The 22,291-nt window shown below is 38.1% G+C and overlaps 1 protein-coding gene across 6 annotated transcripts in view; it reads left to right on the top strand.

Moving 5' to 3' along the window:
* XRN2 (5'-3' exoribonuclease 2) overlaps positions 1–22,291 on the top strand; it is a 62,691-nt gene that overhangs the window by 22,424 nt on the left and 17,976 nt on the right. For all 6 annotated transcript variants that reach the window (XM_086333682.1, XM_086333681.1, XM_086333685.1 and 3 more), the window contains 10 exons: positions 1,861–1,992; positions 4,513–4,631; positions 7,291–7,426; positions 8,560–8,667; positions 8,769–8,858; positions 9,829–9,901; positions 15,542–15,625; positions 16,708–16,805; positions 17,391–17,470; positions 18,042–18,098. In XM_086333682.1, coding sequence (XP_086189808.1) covers positions 1,861–1,992; positions 4,513–4,631; positions 7,291–7,426; positions 8,560–8,667; positions 8,769–8,858; positions 9,829–9,901; positions 15,542–15,625; positions 16,708–16,805; positions 17,391–17,470; positions 18,042–18,098 — 977 coding nt within the window. The remainder of the gene's footprint in view (positions 1–1,860; positions 1,993–4,512; positions 4,632–7,290; positions 7,427–8,559; positions 8,668–8,768; positions 8,859–9,828; positions 9,902–15,541; positions 15,626–16,707; positions 16,806–17,390; positions 17,471–18,041; positions 18,099–22,291) is intronic.

Genomic DNA, 22,291 nt, shown 5'->3' with positions numbered 1-22,291 from the left:
TGGGAGGAATGTGTTCATGACAGTAGCTTTTTATTCTTTACCCAGTAGGATCTGGTTAGAGACATGGTACCCACCCAACTGCCTTCCTGCCTGGTATTGATTTTAAAGGAGTCCTATCTAAGCTCTGTCTCAAGTCTGAAGGGAAATACTTGATGGGCAGGTGGTACTTAGTTATTTGAGTTTTTTACAATGATCAGTTATTATTATTGTTTTTGTAATAAAAGCAGTCAACCTTTGGTATCTCTTGAAGTCACTATGCTCTGTCTTTAATTTTGTCAGGTTAATCTTCCTAGAATAGAATGCATGCATGCTCAGTCGCATCCTATTTTTTTTGCAACTCTGTGGGTTGTAACCACCAGGCTCCTCTTTCCATGGGATTTTCCAGGCAAGAGTGCTGGAGTGGGTTGCCTTTCCTTTCTCCAGGGAATCTTCTTGACCCAGGGATCTAACTCACATCTCCTGCTTGGCAAGTGGACCCTTAACTGCTGTGCCACCTGGGAAGCCCACAGAATAGGATGGCTACCTGGAGTTTTGTTGTTTCTCTGATCAGAAATCAGCAGTGACTTCTTAGTCACCCTCAGAGTCCATTCTCAGTCTGGCTTGCAGAGCGCTGGCCGCCAGCTCCTCCCTTCCTGTCCTCTCAACATCCTCTAAACAAGCCAGGCTGTTTTAGCCTGGCCTCCGTTGCCTCCTCCAGAGGTTCCTCCTCCCATCTGTGCACACTTCGCCTTCTCCATGGCTTCCCTTGCTGCCTGGCTGGTGCCTGGGTTGAGCAGGCCTTTCCTTTACCTCTGGTGATTCTTGTTGTCCTTCCTAGATTTTAAACTCAACGGAGTTGAGGGACTGCCTTTTATTTTCAGATTTTATTGGGTTTGAGCAATTTCAGGAACCTAGAAAGAAGAATAATTTATTGCTGAATTAGTTCCAAACCACTTAGATCTGGGGAGAAGCCTGTTTGGTTACTGCTTTCTTTTTTCTTTTATTAATTTTTTAAATTGAAGTATAGTTGATAACTGAAGAAGGGAAAGGCTTATCCACTCCAGTATTCTGGCCTGGAGAATTCCATGGACTGTATAGTCCATGGGGTCACAAAGAGTTGGACACGACTAGGTGACTTTCACTCACTCATTCATAGTTGATATATAATATTATGGAAGTTTCAGCATAATGATTCACAGTTTTTAAAGGTTATAATCTATTTACAGTTATTATAAAATGTTGGCTGTGTTCCCTGTGGTCTTGCAGTATATCCTTGCAGCTTATTTATTCTATCCATCATAGTTCATACTGTGTATGATTATTTTCTTTCAGTCAGTATTTGTTTTTAAAACATCTGTCAGTCACAGCTGTCATCTATTATAGCTGTTGTCATAGCTCTGGCAATAAAGAGTTAAATTGTAGCAAGGTGAAGCGTGAATAAAAGCTGTATTTCCTAAGTAGAAATCAAACGCTTGACTTTTTTTTTTTAACCATTAAGGTAAAATGTTAATGTTATTTGTTATTTTTATTTGACTAGAATTATGTCTCGAACATGTAGCGAAATTATAAGAGAAAAGCCTGAGACTTGAATAGTTCCATAGAGTGGAACTGAATGTGATGATGGCTATTCTCAAACTTCCCATGTATGTACCAGAACAATGAATTATATGTACTTTTAGAGCAGAGTTGCTATTACAGACTGTTTACAGGGTGAGTTACCATCATATCAAAGGGTAAACAACCCTGAACGTCAACAGAACATCCCATCTTTTCCATGCTTGTAGTGGGGTCTCTTTCCATTGCCCTCTTTTTTTCCCTGTCATCCAGTTGTGTTGTGGTTTCATTTTAATTTCTACATTCGTTTGTCTTCATTTATTTTAGAGAGATCAACCATCTTTCTCTCCTGGTGGAATATTAACCCCTCATGCCCTTGGTTCAAGAAGCTCACCAGGATCTCAAGTGGCCAGTAATCCAAGACAAGCGGCTTATGAGATGAGGATGCAGAATAACTTGGTAAGGGACTCACTCTTCATGTAGCCTGAAAGGCTGGTGGCTTACCAGGTGCCCCTTGTAGTTGTGTGTGAATTTGATCATGTAGCCTGGAGGTGTTTTTTGTTTTACAGCTTTTTTCAATGTCTTTTACCTTGGGATATTTTTATTTCTGTTAAATCTATCTTTATTAATATGAAATGATCTAAATGTGAATATGAAATATGAAAATACGTAAATGATGTGAAGGGAACGAAAATGCATGTAAATAAGATGGCTTAGTGGCTGCAGTGTTTCCGTAATGAACATGGGCCTCAGTGCTTCCAGCTCCTCCCCAAGGCACGATGGTGATGGTGATGGAAGCGTGAGGGGACATCCACATGTCTCATAGCTGGGGCAAGAGAGGAGGGAGGGTTTTGCTACCTAATTTCCCCTTTCTTCCAGGGATCACTTGTGGGCATTTTGCAGAATGGTATTCCTCAGTCTGTTAAGTACAGGTGCTCATTACTGCCTAAAGTCTCGCTCTCTGATTCAGTCATGGAATAGATCCAAGTATCTATTTTAAGGTAGCTCTCACTACCGAAATTCTAGTTGCTGCCTGTTTGTAAACTCAGGAACTAAATGGATTTGCCTTGTGATAGCCCTCCTTGTTTGAACTTTGTAATCCAGACTGCAGGAGCGGACCATCTCAGCTGGCAAGTCTCTACTCTGCCCATTAGCTTTCTGTTGTATTGACAGAAGACCCAAGAGCCTGGGGCACATGGCGGACAGCAAGCAGGGATGAGGGAAGAGACCATGAGCTAACACAGACAGACAGCAGATGATCGAAGCTATTGCTTATTTCAGTCTAGCAGGCCTGAGAGAAAGAGTTCTGTACAGGGAAAAAAGATATATAACTTTTTACTATGGTGAATTCAAGGAAATTGTGTAACTTTGGATATTTAAGTTTTATTATTCCTTTTAGTTATCCAGTTGATGTTCAAGTTCTTTATTATAGGGCAATCCTACATGTGGAATTTTTGCCACGTCAAGAGACTGAATTTATATTCCCATTAACTCACAATGAGAAGTTTTAGGACCTTAGATTTGAAATTGAAGAAACAAGGTTTTGCATCTTCCCAGAGAAGAAGCTTGCCTTACTGTTGTGGGTTTGTTATTTTTATTTTTATTTATTTATTTATTTTAGTATTATTTTTATTTTATATTGAAGTATAGTTGGTTAACAGTGTGTTGGTTTCCAGTTAGATTCAGCTGTACATATATACATGTATCTGTTCTTTTTGCTCTTTGTTTTCTTGTCTTATTTCTTGCACCATTAACAGTGAGCTGCAGAGGGTCAGTGAAAGGGATTGCAGTGAGACTCTTGAGTAGGACAAAAGAAACTGATATTTGTCATTGAAGAGCACAGTGGCTACGGTCCCCACAGAATGGACTGAACGTGACTGGCAACACCATGTTGATGATGGAGTGCTGTTTTCTTAATGTCAGGGAGGCATTAGGTCTAAACTCTGTAACCTGTGACACCTGGCCATACAGTATCATGAGTAAAGTTGATGCTCTACATTTTTAAAAGAAAGGGTTATAAACACCATGTGAAACAGAATTTTGCTTTGTTGTAACAGACTTTCTTAGCCTATGGTTTGAACTGCCTTTATGCTCAGATTTTACAGTTTCATCATAATAGCCTCTTGAACTTCTCAATTTAGAAAGTTCAATTTATTCAAAATATCTAATAGATTTTCACTAATAGAACAAAACCTTTACTATGAAAACCTTTTCTGCTGCATATGTTTTTGGTCACTTAAAACTAAAGTTGCAGAAGATTTTAATTTTTAGTTTAAAGGATAGGGTGTGCCTATCCTCACTGAGTTAGGTACATAGAGAAGAGAACACTGAATTTAAACTGGTATCCAAGTCTTTGAAATACTAATGTATATTTTTCTAAGATGACCAATAGATTTTTATTTGTACATTGAATTTTAAAGCAGTGTATGTAAAATATTTAATAATTTAATAGTTACCTGGCTGAGTCTTATTACTAAACTATTGCTTTCCAGAGTGGTTATACTATGCTAGGTTGAACACGTACCATTTAAATTCATTTTCATCTGCTTGGCTATTTTATAGTTAATTTATATATTTATCTTTTCCCCTTTTACAGTTCTGCTGTTTGATTAGTAGAAAGTGATTGTGAATTCGTAAGATCAGGGGATCAGCAAAGAAAAGAAATATTTAAATAATAATTTTAAAAATCTATAAAATTCAGTTTTTCTTTTCAAGCAGTTTTTGCCCTAAGAACGTTCAAATTCATTTAAGCATAGGAAACTTGGTACCATATTACTCTTTTTGGGGAGAAGTACAATAGGCCAAAATCAGTCTTTATGCTTTCTAAATATATTCACCATATCCATTTAACAGGTTTAAAAAATAACAGCTTTAAATAAGGTATTACCATGAAGCATGGTGGTAGAAGCAGTGGGATGTAGCTTCTTTTGTGAAATGAATAATTAAATCCTTCCTCTGTAATGTCATAATTGTCTGCAGAGTCCATCAGTCTCTCCTAATACGAGTTTCACTTCTGACGGCTCCCCATCTCCGAGAGGAGGAATTAAACGAAAAGCGGACGACAGTGACAGTGAACCTGAGCCAGAGGATAACGTCAGGTGAGGCCATTTTTTGGTAGCACTTTGTTAGCAAATTGCTGAAATAGAGGTGGTCTAATTAATGCTATTTAGCTCAGAGAAGCAGTGCCTTCAGTTGCTTGCCTGTGATCTTTTTATCCAGCAGTAATTAATGTGGAGGGTTAGGATAGTCAGTAAATTCCAGTGAGATGTGTAAGCTATAGCTGTTAAACCTAAGTATCTAGATTAGTATGCGTGCAGGTTCTCATCCTCCAAGCCACTTTCCCTCTGAGACCAGGCGCTAGATAGGCTAGGCATGAGGTGTTTAGCTCTGACTATGTGATCTGAATGTGACTGTGTGGGGATTAAATTTTCAAGCTGCTTAATCCAGAAAGTTCAGTAACACTTGGATACTTGATATAGTTTGCTTTAATCTTCTCAGTTGAAAAGTTTCTTCCTCAGGATGAAATATGCAGAAATCGTTTGGTTAAGAAATATGTATATTTTTAAAAACCACAAATTTGTATATGCACAGTTCTATTTCATGACAAAGGAGTTTCCCTTTAACTGTACACTTAACATTTATGATGGGAAACTTTGATTCTTTCATTTGTCCAGATCAGAGATTAATAACCTCTTTTATAATTAAATCTAAGCTTGAATCCTAGACTCCCAAGTACAAAAGGCCAACAGTCTCAATAAATGTAACTCATTAATAATTTAGCAAAATAATAGGTAGTCCAAAGTTAAGCGAACAATAGTGGTCCAAAAGCATGCACAAAAGCAGCTCATGCTTCTTATATAGGTTATGGATGGTGCGTTTGTGTTTATGATTAGAAACCTCACAAATGTCGTGTGGTTCTGCATTTTCCAAACAACCTTTGATGTCAGGTACTGCAGTCTGTGATGACGTGTCATCGTACTTTTACCTTACCTGAGTTTTTGTCCTCTGCTTCTATGACAATGGATTTTCCTCTTTGAGTGTTTTTTGTTTACTAAGAAGTCATCATGATCTGGCTAGTTTAATAGTAAACTAATTAATGCTAGCTTAATAGTAAACTTGATTTATTTAGTGTTTTATTGTTTAATTTTGGTGCTGGGAATAATCATGATGGAAATGCTTCTATCAAGAAATGCTTGGGATTCTTAGCATTTATTTTCTTACTGTCTTTTGTATAATGGTGATCTACATCATGAATAGAGATATTTCTCCACATTGGTGTTCTGTGAATCCTTTGTGTAGCTATGAAACCTTTCATAGCTAGAATGGCATATAGTGAAGAACCAGTTACCCCAGGTCGCATCTTGCTACACAAAATAAATGGAGATCAGGCCCAGCTGCTCACAGACACAGCTCACAGCTCTGACGACTGATGCTCAGACGCTGAGTGTGGTTCCTGAGGAAGGAGCTGGCAGGGCTGCTCCCACTCCTGGGGTGCACCCTGAAAACAAACATGCTAAACAAGATTCCTACTTTTGCCTTTTTAAAAAAAAAATGAAATTGTCTCTTCACTTCTTTCACTTAGGGAAAACAGGCATTGATGGAGGTCTTTTGCACAAGCCAAGTAGTGTAAAGTGAACTTTGGAAAGGGTTTACCTGTATTCTGAAACATGACTGCAGTTACTTTGTAAGGTCTGGCACATGGTAGAAAGTGGCCTTACTATAGAGGCATCTTGAGATCTGTCCTGATGAAAAGAAAATTATTTTGGCTTCTTTGTGTTCTATCAAGAAAATGTTTTAATCTCTCAGAGAATGAGAAATCAGTACTTTGTGGTTCTTCTCATTGTATGTTTAGTAATTAATGATAACTTAGTGAATTGATTGGCCTGCTTCTAAGTTTTACCAGAACATGCAAATATACATACATACGTGTGCATGCATGTCCTTCCCTTTAACTCTTAGCTTTAAGATGCCCAAGCATGCAGAGTATAGATTAGCTATACCAAGTTTCTGCCTGGTTTTTACTCTTTTATAAATTGTGTTTTACCTTTAAAAGAATTACCCATAGCAAATCTTTTTTTTCCAAAGTAGTTTAATTGACTTGTTTTGTACAGTTTAGATATATCCTAATAAACTGAGGAACTTGAACTATATAAAAATATATTCACTATTTGAATCTTAAAATGTAGTTTTAGAATTACTCCACGGTCCAAAAGCATATAAAATAGTATAAAATTTCAAGCACACAAGTGTTATGTATCTGTGCTTAGTCACTCAGTCATGTCTAACTCTCTGCGACCCCATGGATTGTAGCCCACCAGCTCCTCTGTCCACGGGGATTCTCCAGGCAAGAATACTGGAGTGGGTAGCCTATCTCTTCTCCAGGGGAATGTCCTGATCCAGGAATCAAACCAGGGTCTCCTGCATTGCAGGTGGATTCTTTACCAGCTGAGCTACCCAGGAAGCCCTGTTACGTATCTACTTTAGCATAAGTGATGATCCTTTTTTAAAATGTAGTTTTAGAATGATCTTACTGGAATCAGTGTTTTGAATTTTTGATGTTTAAATATCTTTAAGTTGGTAATAAATCCTGTGAAAGTGGAGGTTTTAGAAAATAGTTAAATGAACTGTGTTTGCTAGTGTTACTGTTGAACTCATTTACATTTCACCTGGACATTAGATGTAAGTTGATTGGGGTGATAAATAGGTGTACACTTACCATATTAAATCAGGATAAACTGATCTTGCCTGGTTTTTTAGGTTATGGGAAGCTGGTTGGAAACAGCGATACTATAAGAACAAATTTGATGTTGATGCAGCAGATGAGAAATTCAGACGTAAAGTTGTTCAGTCTTACGTTGAAGGACTCTGCTGGGTTCTACGATATTATTACCAGGTACAAAGGATATTTTCCTCTAAATTTCTAGCTGATAATTTTAGAAAGATAATTTTTGTAATAATGTGTATTATTGAGCCTAATATTTGTTTATAAAGCTCATTAATGTATACACAGAGCTCATTTTTGTTGTTAAAGAATTTCAACATAAAGGAGTGTTGTTGAGTATGCTTTGTCTTGCAAATGACTACAGTTTAGTGTTTTTTTAAGTTGGAATAAAAAAACAACTGAATAACTAATAGGTAGTCACTAAATGAATTGGAAGAAAAAAAATAACTGAGCAACTATTAGATAGTCACTAAATTACAGAACAAAAGAGAAAGCCTGGAAAATACTAGTAAGAATTGGAAAGGAATTTGAATGATACCATTTCTTCCATGTAAAGTAATGATGTTATTGAAGTTTGACTTAAAGCCTTTGGTAATTGGGATGTCAGATTGGTGAGAGGTTAGGTAGACATGGGGGTTGTAACTCATAGTTAGTATCTGGTTTTGTGTTTGTAGAATGAAGCAAGTTCAGTTTGTTGTAATCTGAAATTAGTAGAAAGTAATTTAATGTGTTAAGTATCAACTATAGAATTTTTTAATATAGTGTTTTACTTCTACAAAGATTAATTCCCCAGGCACATTGTCAAAATACATATCATTGAATATTTTTATAAGAAAAAGAAAGTTCTCACTGAAAATCTAGGGAATTCTCAAATGAAGCTTTTGCTGGTTTTGCTGTCAATCATGGTGATGTCCCTTCTCCATCTGTAGGCTCAGTGTCAGCTACACTTTTGTTCTTCATTTTAACTGGAAGCTCTAGAGTTGTAAAAAAATGCCACCAAACGCATTTGAAGGACAAAAATTTCACCAAATTGTGTTTGTCAATATAAAATTTGGTATTAACTACTGATTTTAAAGGTGTTTTGCAGTATTTTTTTAAATAAAGGGGCCATTGATATGAAGTGAAAGGTTCAAATTGAATCAAAATAACTTTTAGAACTCATGGAAAAATTAATACATGGACTATCTACTAGAAATCATATGTTTTATAAATAGAATATTATAGATTAATAGCCTAATATTTTTTGGTTTTCTGTGTATATCATTAACATAGATTTGTGGCTTTGCTGTTTTGAATGATTCCAGGGCTGTGCGTCCTGGAAGTGGTATTATCCATTCCATTATGCACCATTTGCTTCAGACTTTGAAGGGATTGCAGACATGCCTTCTGATTTTGAGAAGGGTACCAAACCGGTAAGCTGAGCTATTTAGAGCCATAAAATTTATAGAATTTTGGCATAGATCAAAATTGTGTGTCATATGTTAAAGTTTTTTGTTTGTTTTGTTTTTAATAGTTTAAACCACTGGAACAACTTATGGGGGTTTTTCCAGCTGCTAGTGGTAACTTTCTACCTCCATCATGGCGGAAGCTCATGAGTGATCCAGTGAGTCTCTCCCTACCCGCCCCTGCCAAGTCTTAGACACGTTTATTATTTTGCAAAATAACAGGTGCATTCTATTTCTTCAACCTGCTAATAACTAAGTAAACTTCTTAATATTAAATAGTAAATTTAAGCATTTTTCTTGATTGGTGTTAGTGGTGGTTTGTTTGTTTTCTTATGATATAGAAACTTTGCTGTCTGGCTTGAGAGAGTAAATCTTTGGAGTTGTTCACAAAATTAGCCAAATTTAAATTATTCTATATTATCAACATGTTACTGTGTTAATGTTAAATTCAATATGATGTATCCGATATATTCTGAGATATATTTGCCATGAGTCTTGGTGTTTTGAGTGTGTACCTGGGTTTTTGTCATACACTTTACTAACATGAGTCACAGTTGCATTTGCATTTCATAGTTAAAAGAGTGAAGTACAGAAACAGTGCAAATATTTGAGTTCTTCTGTATTTTTTCACAACTTTATTATTTTTTTCTGCTTTTCTTGGCTATCAGTACCCTATTTAGTAAATAAAATGCATTTGTATTTTGAAGAAATTCTTAAAACAGTTATTTTGTTCTCCGCCTACCTGTAAGCCATTGTTTTTGTTTGTTCCGGGCCTTTGTGGTGGCTGCCAGACCTAAGACTGGCACAGCTGGAATCCCCTCCTAGCTTATCTTGTATGTGAGGAGGAGTGAGGCACAGCTGGGAAACAGGGTTCTCTGTGAATTCTTCACTGTACACTGGATCCACCGATATCCACTCTAAAATTCTTCTGTGTTAGTATCTTTTATTTTTATCTTTTAAAATTGTTGATTTTTTTCTCCCTGGACCTGCAATTTAAAGAATACTATTTTAAAAGGAAAGCTTGTTTTCTTATCATGCATGATAGTGTGATCAAAAGTTTTATATCAAATTTTTCATAACAGAAATGTGTGACTTCATTTTGTGAATCTATTTGTCTCCCTGCTATAGGATTCTAGTATAATTGACTTCTACCCTGAAGATTTTGCTATTGATTTGAATGGGAAGAGGTATGCATGGCAAGGTAAAATTTAGACAGTATTCCTTTTTGTTAAAATAATTTTCTCTTTCTGATAAAACTATGTACTAACATGACTTTTTCCAGAAAAACATCTGCTGCTTCTTCATTGACTACGCTAAAAGCCTTTGACTGTGTGGATCGCAACAAACTGTGGAAAATTTTTCAGGGGATGGGAATACCAGTCCACCTTACCTGCCTCTTGAGAAATCCTTATGCAGGTCAGGAAGCAACAGTTACAGCCAGATGGAACAACAGTTAGTTCGAAACTGAGAAAGGAGTACATCAAGTCTTTATATTGTCACCTTGCTTATTTAACTTATGTGCAGAGTACATCATGCAAAATCCTGGGCTGGATGAAGCACAAGCTGGAATCAAGATTCCTGGGAGAAATATCAATAACCTCATATACGCAGATGACACCACCCTTATGGCAGAAAGCGAAGAGGAGTTAAAGAGCCTCTTTAGTGAAGGAGGAGAGTGAAAAGTGAAATAGTGAAAAGAGAGTGAAAGTAAAAGGGGAGAGTGAAAAGGCTGGCTTAAAATTCAACATTCAGAAAATGAAGATCATAGCATCTGGTCCCATCACTTCATGGCAAATAGATGGGGAAACATTGGAAACAATGAGAGACTTTATTTTCTTGTGCTCCAGTGCTGGGCTACACCATCACTGTAGATGGTGACTACATGAAATTAAAAGACAGTTGCTCCTTGGAAGAAAAGCTATGACAAACCTAGACAGCATATTAAAAAGCAGAGACGTTACTTTGCCAACAAAGGTTTTTGCCAACAAAGGTCTTTGCCAACAAAAGTCAAAGCTATGGTTTTTCTACTAGTCACGAATGGATGTGAGAGTTGGACCGTAAAGAAAGCTGAGCACTGAAGAATTGATGCTTTTGAACTGTGGTATTGGAGAATACTCTTGAGAATCCCTTGGACTGCATGAAAATCAAACCAGTCGATCCTGAAGGAAATCAGTCCTGAATATTCATTGGAAGGACTGATGCTGAAGGCCACCTGATGCGAAGAACTGACTCATTGGGAAAGACCCTGATGCTGGGAAAGATTGAAGGCAGGAGGAGAAGGGGACGACAAGGGATGAGATGCTTGGATGGCATCATCTACTCAGTGGACATGAGTTTGAGCAAGCTTGGGAGTGGGTGATGAACCAGGAAGCCTGGTGTGCTGCAGTCCATGGGTCACAAAGAGTCAGACACAACTGAGTGACTGAACTGAACTGGACATGACTTACGGAATGAAAGAATTTTCTATGTTTTGCCATCCAAACTGGGATTAGCCATGATTAATGTAATTTTAATAGTCACATTATGATAAATAGTAAATCAGGTTGAGACAGATTAATCATTTTATCTTTCATCTCCTTTGAATTAACTAATGGAGCCTGGGACTTGGCTCCTGTTAGTCATTGATGCCTTATGAAGTTGCTTGGTGATGTATTAATAGAAACACAAGGGTATCCATGTGGAGATTTACTTACACTCTTTTGAAAAATATATTAGACATTTAGTTTAAATGTTTAACATTGATCATCACTTAAAGTTTATTATTTATCTATATATTACTTTCTCATTTCTTCTGTTCATGGACTTTGTAGAAGTAAGGGCAGTAAAAATTAGTATTAAATTTAAGGTGATAATTTAGCATTCAAAAAACGTGTAATAACAGAACACAAGAAAGTCTCAAACACAGTAAGCCAGCTGTTGTTTCCCATCAAAATCCCTTTCAACAAGTCATTTTAACCTCTCCTTCCACCATTATTGTTCTAAAATGATAAGTGTGTTTAGTACTACCATTTTTCACACCTTTTCCTTGATTATTCTCTGTGGTGCAGAAGACCAATAAAATAACTCAAAGAGAATTGTGGAACAAAGGGGAATAAGTAATAATTTACCAATTGAAATAATTATTTTATGAGATTTTAGAGTTGACTTACGCAGTAACTGGAATTTCGTATTAACTTGAAACAGAATGGTAGTGCGAAATGCAGCCCATTGCTTGGGGCTATGCAAGTGTAGTGCTCTGTGGGCATATTGTGTTACACATATGAATTGGGATTTAGGTTGCTTTTGAAGATGCTTTGTGGAGGAGTAACAGGGAGAGGAGACAGGAGAATAGGAAGTAGTAAATAAAAATATGAGTGTATTTATGTGAGTGTGTGTTAAATGAGTAAGTAAATACATACACATGCAGACAACCTGCTATTACTGTAGTATAAATTACCCAGAGGAAAGGTCAGGCAGTGTGCATTAGTTACAGCTTCTCCACATCCTTACTGATAGTAGCTTTCTGTTCCCTTTGATAGTAGCCATCTGGATGGGTGTGAAACGGTGTCTCATTGTGGTTTTTATTTTCATTTTCCTAGTGATTAGTGTTATTGATCATTGTTTTCATGTGCTCATTAGCTATTCCTGTATCTTTTTTGGAAAATTGTCTGTTCAAGTCCTTGGCCCATTTTTGACTTGGGTTTTTGGTACTGTATGGTAGATGTCTTTTGTATGTTCCAGTCTCTAATCTTTTATCAAATAACATGATTTGCATATATTTTCTCCCATTCTGTGTGTTTTCTTTTTCCCTCTGTTGATAGTGTCCTCTGATGCACAGAAATTCTTAATTTTGGTGAAGTTCAGTTTTAGTTGGAGTGTTTTGTTGTTCCTGCCTTTACTTTTGGTGTCTTAAGAAATCACTGCCTGGCCCCGTGTCATTGAAGTTTCCTCTGTATGTTTTCTTCTAAAAGCTTGATAATTCTGGCTCTTTACATTTAGGACATTTGAGCCATTTTGAGTTAATTTTTGTACATGGTGTAATGTAAGGGTCCACCTTCTTTCTTTTGCGCGTGGATATCCATTTTCCCAGTGCTGGTTGCTGACAAGACTGCTTTTTTTTTTCCCCACTCAGTGGCCTTGTGGGGGTTTATTCCTGGGCCGTCTGTTCTATTGGTCAGTAAGTCTGTCTGATGCCAGTACCGTATACTGTTTTAATTACTGTACCTTTGCAGTAAGTTTAGAAATCAGAAGATTGGAGTCCTCTAACTTATTTTTCTTTGTCAAGATTGTTTTGAGTCCCTTGAGAGTCCAAATGAATTTTAGGGTGGGTTTGCATGCGTGCATGCTCAGTCATGTCCGACTCTTTGGGACCCCCCCCTGGACTGTAGCCCGCCAGGCTCCCTCTGTCCATGGGATTCTCCTGGCAAGAACACTGGAGTAGGTTGCCTTCCTTCTCCAAGAGATCTTCCCAACCCAGGGATCGAACCCATTTCTGCATCAGCAGGCAGATTCTTTACCACTGCATCACCCGGGCAGTCCCAGCATGGGTTTAACTCAGACCTTTAATATTTTTATATCTTATATAAATATTTTCACTTAGTAGACTCTGTACCAAGAATATACCTTTCTTGAGGTAAAACTTACTACTATTAGGAGGTATAGTTTTTTTCTCCATACATGTGTTTAAAACTTACGGAAGGTAATGATAATGCTTAGTTAAGTTCTTGCCTAAATTGAGTACATCTAGCATATTCAAAAGCAGAGGCATTACTTCGTCTAGTCAAGGCTATGGTTTTTCCTGTGGTCATGTAAGGATGTGAGAGTTGGACTGTGAAGAAGGCTGAGCGCTGAAGAATCGATGCTTTTGGACTGTGGTGTTGCAGAAGACTCTTGAGAGTCCCTTGGACTGCAAGGAAATCCAACCAGTCCATTCTGAAGGAGATCAGCCCTGGGATTTCTTTGGAAGGAATGATGCTGAAGCTGAAACTCCAGTACTTTAGCCACCTCATGTGAAGAGTTGACTCATTGGAAAAGACTCTGATGCTGGGAGGGATTGGGGGCAGGAGGAGAAGGGGACGACAGAGGATGAGATGGCTGGATGGCATCACTGACTCGATGGACGTGAGTCTGGGTGAACTCCGGGAGTTGGTGATGGACAGGGAGGCCTGGCGTGCTGCGATTCATGGGGTCGCAAAGAGTCGGACACGACTGAGCAACTGAACTGAAAATGATAGAAGATAAAACTTATCTGGGTATATTTCCAACATTTATTGACCATACAAATACTATATGTAATAATATAACAGATATTTCAAGTGTGTTTTTTATATGAACAGAGAATATAAGTTATTTGATCAGTGTCAGAAGTAAGACCAGAACCTGGAAAGTGTGACCACTGTTTTTACCTAAATACTACCACCATTTGGACTGCCTCTGGGCTATTGAGACGATTAAACGAGCCATTGGATATAAGTGCTCAGGAAAAAGTCACCACTGCTGTCGTTTTTACTATCATTTCATTCTCAAGCACCACCATCTTCATACCTGGGTGCAAAGTGTTCTTTTTTCCACTGGCCTGTAGGGCTTGTTTGTTACTTATTAACCATATTGCTGTCATTAGCACTGCAAATTGCTTACTCTTTGCTTCTGGAGTTGATATTGTAGGAAAGTCTCTCATAATTTGTTTAGATCCTGAATCTAGTAGGTAGAAAATGAAAGCCAGGTAGTGTTTTAGCTTTTCATGGTAATTTATGTGTATAGACTAACTAAACTCAAACAACTCTCGAGGTTTTTTTCCATCTAAGTGTTTATCAGCTGTTTTGCCCTATGAAATTCACACTAGAACTTAGTTTCTTTTTAACTTAAAAAAAAAATATGTATTCTCCTTAGTAGGTAGTACACATTTCTTAACTTTGAAAATACGGCAGCTAAATCATTAATGACAACTTTGGAAACTTTCCACTTCTAATCATTTTAAAGGGAACAGTCATAAATGCAGCAGTTTTGAATGGCAGTTTCAAAACTGTTTAGCTTCATTTAGCATTTCTCTTTGCTATTTAAGTTTTTTATTTGGCAAAGATACTATTTATACTATAGGCAGCATAACTTTAGTTTAGTTTTAGTTCAGTCGCTCAGTCGTGTCCGACTTTCTTCAACCCCATGAATCGCAGCACGCCAGGCCTCCCTGTCCATCACCATCTCCCAGAGTTCACTCAAACTCACGTCCATAGCTTACTACGCTTCAGAAGCTTCATACGTTTTCTAGTAATGGATCCTGCATTTACTGGTGTGCTTCTTTGAAGATGATGCACACAGGTCTAGCTAAAACAATGACCTTAATTTTTAACACTCCAGAGGACAATTTTCAGCCTGAAAATTAACATCTCTTCTACCATCCCCAAGTTATTCAAGCAAACAAATCTCTAAAATTTTTGTGTAAGTTAATTATTAGGTTTTAAAATGTGATAGAACTTCTAAATACTTTTGTTGAATTATCTTGTTTTATAAAAGAATCCAACGTTCTAGAATGATGAATGGATAAACCCAAGCCCTTTGGGGAATTGACTAACTTGCCCAAGGCCATCTCATAAGGAAGATGAGAACAGGCTGCTATCTTAAGTGTTATTTTAACTTAAAATTTTTATTATCACAGAGTTAAGATCAAAGATGGTTTTCCATATGAGTCGTTTTAAGAATGGAAAATTGGAAGTTTTTTCCTTCTGCATTTGAATTTTGGCTATATAGTTCAATTCCAGGATGTTTTTATGTTTGTGGAAATACTCTACTAGAAATGTCCCCTTGGATCAGTTGCTATTTAGGTGACTCTCACACTTGGGCGCTTGGTGTGCTTTTGTGTCCCCAGGTGTGGCTCTGCTGCCATTTGTGGACGAGCGGCGACTGCGTGCTGCCCTGGAAGAGGTGTACCCAGACCTCACCCCTGAAGAGAGTAAGGCCGTGCCCACCGGGCAGCACAGTCTGTGACACAGGCTTCACGTTTGCTTATAGAATTAATTAGACCTTTTTTTTTCATTTGTCAAAGCTTTCATAAAGGAGGCACAAATCATTGATTTTACTTCTTTGTAACAAAAATTAGTTTCTTAAAATTAATACTATCTGTACATTGAGTAGTAATTTAATAGTAAATTAAATTGAAAGTTTTTAAGTTATAAATGTTTGATTTCCTCCATCTCCCTTCTTCCCTTCATCTTCCCCCACCTCCCAGATTATAATTTTGCTTGAAGGATAAGATGAGTTGTAGGCATTTACTCTCAGATTGTTAACTTGAAATGTTATTTTTCACAAGTGGGATTTTTGTCATTATACTGATAGTTAAAATATTAGGAAATTGCAAGGTTGGGTTCAACTGGAAAATTTAATGTAAGTGTACCAAACCTATAGAAATAATTTATCAGCCATCCTTTGGATAATTTTTGTTCTTAGATGATACAATTTGTATTTTCTTGGGGAATGTTCATATCTTATAAGAAATTGAGTTCTACATAAATAAAATCTTGCAATTCTATATGCAGGTATCTTTTAGTGACTTTTCCTAATAGTCATTGATTTTTAAAGTTTTTTTGAGATTAAATTTTTTTTTGATAATAATTGATTTTTGAAACCTTATCTTCAAAGTTTTGTTTCTTCTGCAGAAGCACATCACCTAAATTTAGGCCTCTTCTTGTTATTTTCTCACAAACTCTATAATTAAGTTTTTAAAAAAGCATTCATTTATTTATTTGGCTTCGTAGGGTCTTGGTTGCATTATGTGGGATCTTTTGCTGTAGCGCGTGGGCCCTCTAGTTGTGGCGCTCAGGCTTAGTTCCCCTGCGGCCTCTGGGGATGCTGGTTCCCTGACCAGGGATCGAACCCGCACCCTGCACTGGCAACAACTGGATTCTTAACCACTGGTCCACCAGGGAAGTCCCTATAATAAAGCTTTAAAAATTTAGATGCATCTTCTAATTTTGGTCTCATAATAAAAACTGCTCTTGCGGATATAACTTTGGTCTTGTCCTGCATTCCCCCCAGCCAGAAGAAACAGTCTTGGAGGCGACGTCTTATTTGTTGGGAAACATCACCCACTGCATGACTTCATTTTAGAGCTGTACAAGACAGGTTCCACAGAGGTATGGTTTCTTTTCCATCATGATGCGTTGCTTGACAGTACATTCATTTGATTATTTAATCAGGAATGCATTTTTACAATTTTGGCCAAATATAAACCTAATTTACCATTCGGAGCATTTTTAAGTGTGTAATTTTGCGGCATTAACACCATTTACAAAGTTGTGAGTCTTCCTGATCGGAAACTCTGTACCTGCCAGACAGCATTAAACACTCCTCCGCATCCTTCCCTGCCCCCAGCCTCTCACAACCTCTGCTACATGCTGATTTTATGGAGTCGCCTAATTTTAACACCTCCCCTAGGTCACATCATACAGTATTTGTCCTCCCACTTCGTTTAGCAGAATTTTCAAGGTTTAGCCATCTTACGTCAGTGTTTCTTTCTTTTATGGCTGGATAATACTTCATTTGTGTATACACTACATTTCATTAGTCCACTCATCTGTTGATGGGAACTTGCATGGGTTCTACCTTTGGGGTGTTAAGAATGGTAGGCCTGTAACCACTGGTGAACAAACATGTTTGAGTTCCTGCTTCCCATTCTTTCACCTGTATAATCAGGACTGGGTTGTTTTTTTTCCCCACAGTCAGTGGATGTACCACCTGAACTGTGTCATGGGATCCAAGGGAAGTTTTCTTTGGATGAGGAAGCTGTTCTTCCAAATCAGTAAGCATCATTGTATATAATTGAGGGGGTGGGAGGATGTTTAGTTAGCATTTCTACTTTGTTGCCTAAATGTTTCATTTTCTAGAAATAATAAGAAAGTAGTGAGAAAACAAAACAACATAAAACCCTTGGACTCTTGGGGTCAGAGCCCACCTCTTGAGGCGATCCACAAGGTCAAAATTACTTTCATAATCTTATTAAAGTGTCAGGATGTTGTGTACCTTGTTGTGTACCTGTCTCTCAACTGTTTGGTGTTCCTTATTTATGAAATACCTGTTGTATTTTTCTATTCAGTTATCTGTTCCCCCACTGCCCCCTTTTTGGTTTATAGAATATAAAGAATTCTTATACCAGAATTCTTTACAAATTCTGATATAAGCCCTTGTTCATAATTGTTTTCTATTAGTGAAAATACAAACAGGGCCCTTTTTAAAAGTTACCTATGATTATATTGTTTTTATTGGTTTAGTGATTTCTCTCTCTCAAAGCCTAAGAAACATAGCAACATTTTGTTTCCACTTTTCCCAAAGGTTACAACTTACAAAGGGATGGTTCTTTTGTTTCTTTTTAGAGTAGTATGTTCTCCTATTCCTGTGTTAAAGGATCTGACACACAATGCTGTGATCAGGTAAGTTTCCCCAAATTTCTGACATTTGCCCAGAGTACAGCTCTGAACTTGCAAATAAGTGTAAGAAGACCTGTGATTCACAGGGATGGTAATTATTATTCCAGCAAGTCTTTGATATTTGGAGAGTCCCTGTGTTACAGACCTCCAAGTAGAGTAGAGCCTCTTGACTTTAAATTATGTATATTGTTAAGGTTACTGACTTAACAAGCTTACTTCTCTGCTTTCTGGTTTCCCCTAACAACCTCTAATTCTTCCTGGATTAGAGAGGTGGAAGATAGAAAGTAGGCGTTTCCAGGAGTTGTGTGCTATGTAGGTTCAAACAGACCTCTGCACCCTGGAGGCCCCATGGCCTCACGGTATTGTAACGTAATGTAAACTGTATTTATGTTCGTGGCCCTGTAGAGTTCAGAAACAGAGCTGTCAATATACTTTATTTTGGTTAAGATGAGATAGAAGGAATTTGTGGAATATTTTTTTTATCAACAGTTACAAACTTTTAAAGGGCTAATTTCTGCTCTGTGGAAAACTCATACTTCATTTCCTCAATGGTGACAGCATTTTCTGCCAAGTATGTAAAATATAATACGGCTCTTTAGAATAAAAATCAGCAAACTTATTACGCATCTGTGTAACTGTTGTATGAATTCCTAATCTTGATGGCAAGGTTTATGTTGTTGTTTCCCTCCCTCTTTAGATGAGAACAGGGCAAATGTTCAAGTAACTCGAGGATTTTGTAAAAGCTGTTCCTGAATACTGTTTTCCCACATGTTATTATTTCTCTCACTCTCGGGGACTATTTTGGATTTTATTTAGATTTCTCATTGTGAAGTATACGCATGTTTATTTTCCTATCTTTAATGGATTTAGATAGCAGCTGCCATTCTAGGAGGGCTTTCACTTATAGAAATCCTTTGTGAATTTGAAAAATCTTGCTAGATTAATTGTCTTCATCTCTCACCACCCCCATTCTTAAATTTCCGGTGGATCATTTTTTAAATTAATTTGTATTGGCATATGGTTGCTTTACCCTTTATCTTTACCCACAGTTTTTGTTTATCTTGGCGTATAATCTGCCCTGGCTCTTTGTCTTTTGGCTCTTTTGTTAAAGGCGGGATTCAGAATCATAAGCTAGATTCCTGTGTCCGCCACAAACAGTCTGATTCCGGCAGAGCCAGTGTGGACTCTGTGTTTAACCCCTGGGTCCCTGGCTTGCAGCAGCCCTTCAGGCCGGTTACTGCCACCAGTCCTCTCCGGATTGGCACGTTTGCTGTGCTCCTTAGTTTCTCAGTGTGTTTCAAGGGTCTTCCTTCGCAGCCCCCTAGAAATAGTGAGTTCTACTTAACTTTCTAATTAGGACAGAGACTTGCCCAAGTAAGAGTTCCAGAGTTGACAAATCCTGGAGTTTTGTTTGTATAATTATGATGGTGATGGTGATTTCTGAGCCTGAAATTTCCTTTGGTGTTATTTGGTATCCATTGTTTTCACAAGATTATTAAATTTATAAAAGAAATCTCAAATTCAGCTGGATATTCAGGTGTATATTGAATGTAACTTCATAATAAAATTGAGTTTATTTCCTGGAGATGCCTGAAAGACCAAAAGTAACTCTTTTCTTATGAGGTCATTTTCAGTCTTTTCTCTGAGGGGTCATGCTGAGACCGATGCAGTTTACTTTAGCTTTTTGGGTGTTTGTTTCAGGGCTTCTTCTGTATCTCAGTGTTGTTCTTGCTTTACAAACAAAAAACCTGAACATGCAGCCTCCAGTGCCCCCTGCCAGTTATTCCTGTCTACGTTGACTCCTGGCATTTCCCCCTTCTCTGTTTGCGCTCATCTGGTGTTGGAGTCCATATTTGAGAAATTGTCTCCTTGAGTCCACTTTAGTGGACTTTCCCTCACCTCCTGTTCCCATCACATTAGGTCTTACCTGTGTTGTTGAGGAAATATATTTTAGAAGTTATTGAAGTGTCTTAAATTCATGGAAGGACTCTTAGAGAATACAGTCAACTGTACTTCTTTCAATTTCTGATTCCATAAATCTTTCCACATAGTAGTTAGTAGTTTAACTGTGAGTAGAGCTGAGCCGTCTCCCAGAATTTCTCTCGTCCCTTTCTTCCTCCACCATTGTAACTTGCTTGGGCCTGGTACTTTTACATTAGCTCTTCGTTAACTGTGAATATATAAAACTTCTGTTTGATTCTCAGTTTTCTTCCCATCTGGAGGAGCAGGTGCCACCCTCTGTGTCACCCGGGCTCCGTGTCCACACTGGCTGCTGTGTCCTTCACCCACGCACACCTCCTTGCCCATCTCTCCACCTTTCTCTCACCTCTTGTTCCCCTCTTGCCCAGACTTAGGAACTTCAACTTCTTATGGTATATGACTCTGTGTACTGATACCACTGCTCTGGAACCGTCTTTCTTTCCAGTTATTTCTCACATCTGGCTTTTCCCAGTGAGCCTATTTGTATTTTCTTCTCCTGGATTACTGTAGTGCTCTCCCAGCTGATTTTTTTCCCAAATCCCACCTACCTTCCCACTGAATCTTCTCTCATCTTTCTTAACCATGGCCACTCCTTGGAGACCTTTGGTTCCTGCCATAGTTTGGTGGAGCCGTGCTCTGTATCTGGGTCCCCACAGCTCCGCAGGGACGCCTCCTCCTTGCTCTCCAGATTGGTCCCTCCGTGAAGACCCCCTACGTCACATACGCGTGCATTTAGCCCACACTCACAAGGTCCTATGTGGAAGGCAAGTGACAGGCTTTGATAGCATCTTTCTTGTGCCTGTTGTGGCCTTTTCCACTTTCTTCCTTACTAAACTGTTACACTTTTCCAGTCTATCTCTCTTGTTAGAAGAGGAGGCAGGCCCCATGGTTGGGTACTGTTTGTGCCTCTGCGCCCACCACGAGACCATGTATACAGCAGGCATGCTGAAAATTTGTCCGGTAAACTGCTGAAAAGGCTGCTGACACTAAGAGAACTGCTCTGAGATCCTTTAGTTGCAGGCCTTGCTTTATTACCAATTTTCTCTGTTTACTTTGTGTCTAGAAAGCCCCAACAAATCCACATACCTACCTACCACCTTGTCTCTCACCCTCTTAAACCTTTCACATTGCCTAGTATGCCTGGCCTTGCCTTAAGCCACCTGGAGTAGAGAACATCTGAGATAAAAACAGTCATGGTGAAGAGTGAGTTTATAAGAGGAACAGATTGAGTCAATGAAGTGCTGTTTAGCTGTTCTTGAGCTTATAGCATCTTTATTATAAATGGAACCATTGTTTTGTACTTAAAATATACAGTTAACAAAAATTTCTCTATAACAGATGGGCCCTAATTATTTTAAGTGGCATTATTTGAAGAGAAAAAAAGTTAGCTATCTAAAATGTCAACCAGTTCAATAAAACCCCTTTTCACTGATTGCAACTGTAATCTGTAATCTTCAGAGGATCTTTGGAGAATATAAAAAAGCACAGAGAAGGAAAGGAAATGGCTGGAAATGGTTGTGTGTACAAATAACCTTCTGGTGAACGTGTGTCTAGTCTGTTGCCTGTATTTCCCCCTTGTCATTAAGTATTTTGTTAAATTTTAAGAAATGCCAATTGAGGATACCATTTGTATTTATTTATTATTTTTAAAAAATTGAAAATTTATTTTTGGCTGCCCTGGGTCTTTCTTGCTGCATGTGGGCTTTCTCTAGTTGTGCTGAGCAGCGGCTGCTCTCTGGTTTAGCTGCACAGGCATCTCATTGAGGTGGCTTCTCTTGCTGCAGAGCACAGGCTTTAGGGCGTGTGGGCTCAGCAGTTGTGGTGCACAGGCTTAGTTGCCTCTGACATGTGGGGTCTTCCTGGACCAGGGATGGAACCCACATCCCCAGCATTGGCAGACAGATTCTTAACCACTGGACCACCAGGGAAGTCTCTGAGGATACCATTTTTAGAAAGAACCATAGTTTCTTTAACCAGTCCACTGTTCGCCCATATACTTAGGTTTTACAGTTTTTCAGCATTATGAATCCTGATGTTACGAGCATCCTTAGATATAAACTAGGTGCATATCCAGAGTCCTAGAAGAGACATTGCTTTGTCAGAAGGAAGACTTGGGTGCTTTGGGTGAGACACACACACACAGACACAGACACACACACCCCCCCCCCCTACACTCAAAAAGGCAGTTTGGCCCAACTTATTAAAAGTCTGTATAT

The sequence above is a fragment of the Bos grunniens genome, chromosome 13, assembly GCF_055505025.1.
Source record: "Bos grunniens cultivar Pamir isolate PY7600 chromosome 13, Bosgru_T2T1.0, whole genome shotgun sequence".
Lineage (NCBI taxonomy): Eukaryota > Metazoa > Chordata > Mammalia > Artiodactyla > Bovidae > Bos > Bos grunniens.
This window is presented reverse-complemented; position numbering and strand designations above follow the sequence as displayed.